Here is a 7,844-nt window from a genome sequence, read left to right on the forward strand (position 1 = left end):
AGTGGAAACCTGATGCTGGTCAGATATAAGGACAAGAGGGATGTCCTTGTACTGTCCACAATTCACAGTAACGGCATCACCCCTGTCCCTGTGCGAGGTACCGCGGCAACGGTCCTCAAGCCCGATTGTATCATTGACTACAATTGGTATATGGGAGGAGTTGATCTCTCTAATCCAGTCCTCAAGCCATATAATGCCATGCACAAAACTCTGGCATGGTACAAAAAAGTTGCGGTCTACTTGGTACAGGTTGCCTTGTACAACTCTTTTGTGCTGTCCCGGAGCGCTGGCAACACAGGGAAATTCCTGCAGTTCTATGAGGCTGTCCTCAAGGCCCTGATCTTCTCTGCCCGGGAAAGAGAAGGCCGGAGTACCTCGGGAACTGGAGGCGCCTGGATGGTCCCTGGCCAACACTTTCCAGGTGTGGTCCCCCATACAAAAGAAGTCCATCTTTTGTAATAACCAATACTGCAATCAATCGGTCTTTGTACGGATTTAGGTGGGTAGTTACTCTCAGGACCAGCCAGACGCGTTTCAAGGGTTCACCCTCTTCCTCAGTGGCCACTGAGGAAGAGGGTGAACCCTTGAAACACGTCTGGCTGGTCCTGAGAGTAACAACTACCCACCTAAATCTGTACAAAGACCCATTGATTGGAGTATTGGTTATTACAAAAGACGGACTTCTGCACTTGCATACATTGAAGTGCCACTGAGGAAGAGGGTGAACCCTTGAAACACGTCTGGCTGGTCCTGAGAGTAACTACCCACCTAAATCTGTACAAAGACCCATTGATTGCAGTATTGGATATTACAAAATACAGACTTCTGCACTTGCATACATTGAAGTGCAAGTAAGATCACCTGGTCTATCTTATCGCGAGACAGCGCGAGTTCTGCCGAGCTCTGCCGGGACGGTGACACGCAGAGAGGAGATCACGTGGAACGCCGAGAGACCGGAGATCGGAGCAGGGAACATAACCTACCAAACTCCCGGAGACACAAGACAAAAGGCATTATAGGAGAATCGATCCTGTTAAAAGCAATCACCGCAAAAAGAAGTCCACCTCAAAGGGCAAGGTAAGAGGGATTGCATCAGGGGGACGCCCCAGACGCAAACCCGATCTATACTAATACCTAACCCTGGGAGGCAACACAATACTAACCAATTGATTGGGGATATTGAAAGGAATTATGGCACATGATACTGCTTTGAGATTGAACACTAGAGGTGACTGTTTATTCCACCAAAAGAACTCTGCACTATTTTTATATTCTTATATTGATATATATTTTTTCAAATATTTTTCAACAGACTCACAACTCGACGAGTATATTGTGGACACTATATTTTCACTATAATTGGGGTGAATAACACGAATTCATCTATAGGGCTATATGTGAATAGGTTAGCTAGTACGATTTAGGCACTAGGTCTAATGTACCACAAAATCTATCCCCAAATTGCAAGGTGTAGCAAGTAGGAATTGGCAATAACAGCACAGAGACAGTACCTATATTATATTTTATTGTTTTGTATTGTATTGTATTTTAATGTTAATGTTAATTTTATGTATATCTTTATGTATATCCTTATGTAATTTACCATTATTTCATTATATCGAGTAAAATATTAATCTATATTATACCAGATGGTGAGTGCCTGTTTTTTCCCAATATTTTGAATATGCATCTGCCATATAGGATGAACAGGTGAATCATCCAAAAAAACAGAGCACCTTAACCGTAAAACAGATACGGGAGAGCCACGTTATATATTCTCAAAAAATCATATGTACCCTAAAAATAGTCCCAACAAAACTGCCACCTTATCTCATAGTTTCCGAAATGGGGTCACTTTTATGGAATTTCTACTCTAGGGGTGCATCAGGGGGGCTTCAAATGGGACATGGTGTAAATAAACCAGTCCAGCAAAATCTGCCTTCCAAAAACCACACGGCGCACCTTTCCCTCTACGCCCTACTGTGTGCCCGTACAGTAGTTTACAGCCACATATGGGGTGTTTATGCAAACTACAGAATCAGGGCAATAAATATTGAGTTTTGTTTGGCTGTTAACCATTGCTTTGTTACTGGAAAAAATTGATTAATATAGAAAATTTGCCCAAAAATTAAAATTCTGAAATTTTATCTCCATTTGCCAATAACTCTTTTGGAACACCTAAAGGGTTAACAAAGTTTGTAAAACCAGTTTTGAATACCTTGAGGGGCGTAGTTTCTTAGATGGGGTCACTTTTATGGAGTTTCTACTCTAGGGGTGCATCAGGGGGGCTTCAAAAGGGACATGGTGCCAAAAAAAAGGCCATCAAAAACACCTAAAGGGTTAACAAAGTTTGTAAAACCAGTTTTGAATACCTTGAGGGGCGTAGTTTCTTAGATGGGGTCACTTTTATGGAATTTCTACTCTAGGGGTGCATCAGGGGGGCTTCAAATGGGACATGGTGTAAATAAACCAGTCCAGCAAAATCTGCCTTCCAAAAACCACACAGCGCATCTTTCCCTCTACGCCCTACCGTGTGCCCGTACAGTAGTTTACGGCCACATATGGGGTGTTTCTGCAGGCTACAAAATCAGGGCAATAAATATTGAGTTTGCGTTTGTATATGTATTTCGCCATAGCGATGTGCACCTGCATACAGGGTTGTGCTGACTGAATCCCCCACATTTTTTCTTTGTAGCATATATTGGAGGCGTGGCGATCTCCATGCAGTCAAGCACACCTGACCAGTCAATCTGCCCTGGAGGCTGGTTTTAAAGTCAGTATAAAACTGAGTCTGCTTATATAGCACCTACCAGTAGCCATTTGGCTCCAGGAGAAGTATATAGTGGGCTCAGCATGCATATTGGTACTTACATCCCTGGATCCGATGAAAGCTGTAATGGCACCGGACGGGGTTAAAAGCAGAGTGTGCTTGGCGTGCATGCTGTACCTGCATTCCCTGGACTTTGCGTGGCTGTCATGGCCCATAACAGGTAGGAACTAGTGTTAGGGACCACTCATAGAGGCGACCTTGACGTGGTGAGTGGCTTATTACGCTTTGGCCAAAATGTACACCAATGCCTCATTCAACATCCAGCATAGAGGCAGGGCAGAGTGCTGGTTGCAGAGTGCTATTGCATTTGTATTTTGCGTTTGTATATGTATTTCGCCGTAGCGATGTGCACCTGCATACAGGGTTGTGCTAACTGAATTTCCCAAATATTGAGTTTTGTTTGGCTGTTAACCCTTGCTTTGTTACTAAAAAAATGTATTAAAATTGAAAAATTGCCCAAAAAATTGAAATTCTGAAATTTTATCTCCATTTGCCATTAACTCTTGTGGAACACCTAAAGGGTTAACAACGTTTGTAAAAAATCTGTTTTGAATACCTTGAGGGGTGTAGTTTCTAGAATGGGGTAATTTTTGGGTGGTTTCTATTATGTAAGCCTCACAAAGTGACTTCAGACCTGAACTGGTCCTTAAAAAGTGGGATTTTGAAAATTTCTGAAAAATTTCACGATTTGCTTCTAAACTTCTAAGCCTTGTAACGTCCCCAAAAAATAAAATGTAATTCCCAAAATGATCCAAACATGAAGTAGACATATGGTAAATGTAAAGTAATAACTATTTTTGTAGGTATTACTATGTATTATAGAAGTAGAGAAATTAATACTTGAAATTTGCACATTTTTGGTAAATTTGGTATTTTTTTTTATAAATAAAAATTATTATATTTTACTCGATTTTACCAGTGTCATGAAGTACAATATGTGACGAAAAAAAACTATCTCAGAATGGCCTGGATAAGTCAAAGCGTTTTAAAGTTATCACCACATAAAGTGACACTGGTCAGATTTGCAAAAAATGGCCTGGTCCTTAAGGTGAAAATGAGCTTGGTCCTTAAGGAGTTAATATAACTGCCTATTCTTGTCCGCAAAGCGCGGTCAAGAATAGGACATGTTATATTTTTTTTGCGGGGCCACGGAAAGGAGCAACGGATGCGGACAACACACGGAGTGCTGTCCGCATCTTTTGTGGCCCTATTGAAGTGAATGGGTCCGCATCCGAGCCGACAAACTGTGGCTCGGATGCGGACCAAAACAATGGCCCTGTGCATGAGGCCTAAGTGTATCATATTGTATCATATTACTAATCCTGTGCAGTGAATGCAATGAATGCGGTGAATGAAAAAATAATGTAGAAAAAAATGACGGAATTGCTGTTTTTGTCACCTCACATCCACAAAAAATAATGTCACGCCCATGTTTATGGTCGTGACTCCTGATCCGCATGCTGTTGTCTGCGGTTTGGTTTTATTGTCAACCACATGGTGAGGGCTGCTTGTATGTTGCCTCACGTGTGGTTGCCGCTGGCAACATGTTTGTACTTGGCAGTATAGCAGCCTGAGCTGTTGCTAGGCAGCTTGCTGTCAAATGCATGCGGTTACACCTGGCAACCTGTCTTTGTAGGTGTGCCTTTTGTTTGTATGGTGTGCACTTTCTATGTCTGGTGTGCACGGGGTTTATTATGTTTGTATGCACTGTGACACCTCCCTTCACTTGCGGTTGTCCGCGGCAACGTGTGGTCTTGTGTGCATGTAGGGGCAGTGTCTCGGCCTGATGGCTGTTCCCCAGGACATGGTTGCCACGCATGCCGTTGCCGGCGGTAACAGGTGAGTGTGTTGTTTATGTTCTTTTCCCTTTAAGTGGCTTTACTACCCTGCCTGGTGTAGGAAGGGTTAACTCCCTTCTTAGTGTGTGAACACTGGGTGTGTCTGTGTGTGGGTGTGGCTACTTGGGCTATTTAGCTTCCGCTGGATGCCTGTATCTGAGGGGTACTTCAGCCATGGTTTGCTGGAGGCATCCTCCTGGTATTATACCATCTTCCAGTGAGGGCCACCCTTGTGTTCATAAAACCTATGTATGATGTCTAGTTGATGTGTTATCCTTTCCGTGTTTATTGCAGCTATGGATGTCCTGGTTTCCTGTGTGTTTTGTGGTGTGCTGTCCCCTTGATGTTTGTGTGGACAGCAATACTGGTGCATGGGTTCCAGTCAGCAAGGCTGTGGCAGGTAGGTTTGGAACTAGTGTTGTTCACCTGCCATATACATATGTCTGTATGTGTTTCCCCTTCCTTGCAGCTTGGCCAGTGAGACGCCTGTTCCTCCGTGTCCTGGAGGAACAGGTCGTTTTACCCAGCTCCTAGTTCAGGGCCACCCTGAGGGCTAATAGGGACCCCAGGTTCCGGAGTATGAGCCCTCCTACCATCAGGGTCGGCTCATACAGCTAGGAGGCAGGGTCAGATTAGGGACGTGATAGGAGGTGACCTGCTCCCTAATTCTGTCGTCCTGGCGGCGGCCCTGTTATTCCTCCTGGAAGCGCCAGCACGTCCTCTCGCAAGAGGCGAGATTTCCTGTGAACGCGCGCACACAGGAGCCGGAGGTAAACGAGTACATCTACAGCCTGCCAGCGGCAATCATTCGCTGGCAGGCTGTAGATGCGATTTTTTTAACCCCAAAAAGGTATATTAGACGCTGTTTTGATAACAGCGTGTAATATACCTGCTACCTGGTCCTCTGGTGGTCCCTTTTGTTTGGATCAACCACCAGAGGACACAGGCAGCTCTGTAAAGTAGCACCAAACACCACTACACTACACCCCCCCCTGTCACTTATTAACCCCTTATTAACCCCTGATCACCCCATATAGACTCCCTGATCACCCCCCTGTCATTGATCACCCCCCTGTAAGGCTCCATTCAGACGTCCGTATGTGTTTTGCGGATCTGCGGATCGCTTCTCGGTCTTTTGGCTAAGATCAAGTGTAGTATCTATTCTTATCAGTCTGCCTTTTCTTGCCGGCCCAGGTCCTTGTGGGTACCCCCTGCACTGTGCCTTTGAGCATCGTTGATTTAATTCAGCTTCAGCTCACTGCTGCTATTGGGTGTAGGGCTATTCCCCAGGGAACAAGAGTGCTCTGGTCTCCGACCTCCTCTTGGCCTGTGGCTTAATAGTCTTGGTGTACGACGTTAGCCAGTGCTTACTTGGATCTTGACAGCCCGAACACGACTACTGGAAGATCTTCTCCGACTGCGATCCAGGAGAAGACTTTGCGAAGACTCGACGAAGGAAACCCCAACGACGAGGACTGAAGACTCCGGCCTGAAGACTCCGGCCTCGGGGGGGCCCCGACGAGGAAAAGAGGCTCGGTGAAGCCCTTCCCCGGAGAAAGCTCCGCCGAGCAAGAAGACTTTCCAGGGAAAGGAAGGCGGGAAGAAGGAAGAAGCCATGGCCTCTACCTCAACCTCCAAGCCTCCCAAGAAGAAGACGAAGAAGACTACCGCAGAAGGAAGAAAGACCACGGCAGAGGCCCTCCAGGACCCTTCAGCCTCCACTTCATCGGCTGCAGACCCGGCGGCATCCGCCCCTCTGAAGCAACAGGAAGGCCAGAAGCCCGGTCCCGGTTCCCCTCCCCTGGAGCCCTGGATGAGGCAGACGGTCGTCCTGAAGCTAAAGGAAGTGGACGGGAGAGCGGCGGACATGAGCCAGGATGTGTTTGGCAAGAAGATGGTCCTGGAGCAGGGATTTGCCAAACCGGATGTGACGAGCATCCACTCCTTCTTTGCTGGGATGTTCTGGATAACCTTCGCTTCCGTGACCATCTGCAAGAGGTACTGGGAGATGGGGAAAGCCACACAGCCGGACTCCCCCTTTCGATGCTTTGTGGGCAGCTGCCCAGTCCAGAGAGAAGAAAGGAGAGTGACCGTCGCCATGCGGAACCCACACATCCCAGGCAAGAATATCGTCACCTACCTGAAGCGCTTCTATACCGTGATGAGGGACCCCACCCACATCTTGGACGGAAACTGCTTCTGGACCGGCAAGTGGTCAGTCATCGTCCGCCTGAACAGGGACTTCACAGACCCGGATGGCGTGCAACACCTGCCCCCGACCTTCTCGTTGGGCAACTCCCAAGCGCTCGTCTACTACTCCGACATGCCGCAGACCTGCAGGAAATGTGGCAAGAAGGGGCACAGGCTGAGCGACTGCAAGGAAGTGGCCTGCTGGATCTGTCGAGTGACAGGGCACGAAACCCGGGACTGCCCTAAGAGGACGGCATGCAAAGTGTGGACTGGCTTCACACATCTACAAGGACTGCCCACAAAGAGAACGCACATGGGCAGCAGTCGCAGCCAGAGCACCGGCCAGGGGGAACCCCACCGCAGCCGCACCTCCGGCAGCAACAAGACCCAAAGCGAAGGAGTCCAAAAAGAAGGAGGGTAAGCAGACACCTGCCCTAGGCCAGGCTTCCGTTCCCCCCCCCCTCCCGCCCCGTCGTCACCACCACTGAGGATTCCCTTATCCAACTGCCCATTACCTCAGTGATACCCTCCACCGCCCCAAGCCCAACCCGCCCCATTGTCACCACTGCAGCAGCACTAGCCCCCCCCCCCCCCTCCAGCTGCTGCAGCCCTCTCTTTGGAGGATTTACCCCCTCTTGACTCCCCAGAGGTCAGGAAAGGGAAGAGGAAGGGGAGGGACAGCCCCATCGCTGACCACTCCAAAAAGAAGATGGTTGAGGTAGAGGAAGGGGCCTCACCCAACAAAGAGGAAACAGAGCAGCAGACGGAAGAACCGGTGGCCACCGAGGACCCCCAACAGCAAACCCTCCACCCCCCTGTTAGCCTCAATGAGACCGAGGTGGAGGAAATAGTGGCCAACGGAGCAACCGCCGACCCGATGCGGCTACAGAAAACCCTAGAGGAGATCATAGCCAGCTTTGCGCTGTTGCAGGGGCAACCCACAGACAGCGGACAAGAAATAGAGAAACCGCCGGACGACCGGAGTG

General features: G+C 48.0%; 1 protein-coding gene and 1 pseudogene across 1 annotated transcript; both read left to right on the plus strand.

Moving 5' to 3' along the window:
- The first annotated feature begins 5,787 nt into the window (after positions 1-5,787).
- On the plus strand, positions 5,788-5,934 carry LOC120992955 (annotated as a pseudogene).
- A 349-nt stretch (positions 5,935-6,283) lies between these two features.
- On the plus strand, positions 6,284-7,279 carry LOC120991069 (zinc finger CCHC domain-containing protein 3-like). Its single transcript, XM_040419963.1, has one exon. The coding sequence runs from the start codon at positions 6,284-6,286 to the stop codon at positions 7,277-7,279; it is 996 nt and encodes a 331-aa protein (XP_040275897.1).
- Positions 7,280-7,844: the final 565 nt, after the last annotated feature.

This window comes from Bufo bufo, chromosome 2, assembly GCF_905171765.1.
Source record: "Bufo bufo chromosome 2, aBufBuf1.1, whole genome shotgun sequence".
In the NCBI taxonomy this organism is placed as follows: domain Eukaryota; kingdom Metazoa; phylum Chordata; class Amphibia; order Anura; family Bufonidae; genus Bufo; species Bufo bufo.

Excerpts from the sequence above, each read along its gene's own strand:
- LOC120991069 (XM_040419963.1), top strand. The coding sequence starts at position 6,284 with ATGGCCTCTACCTCAACCTCCAAGCCTCCCAAGAAGAAGACGAAGAAG.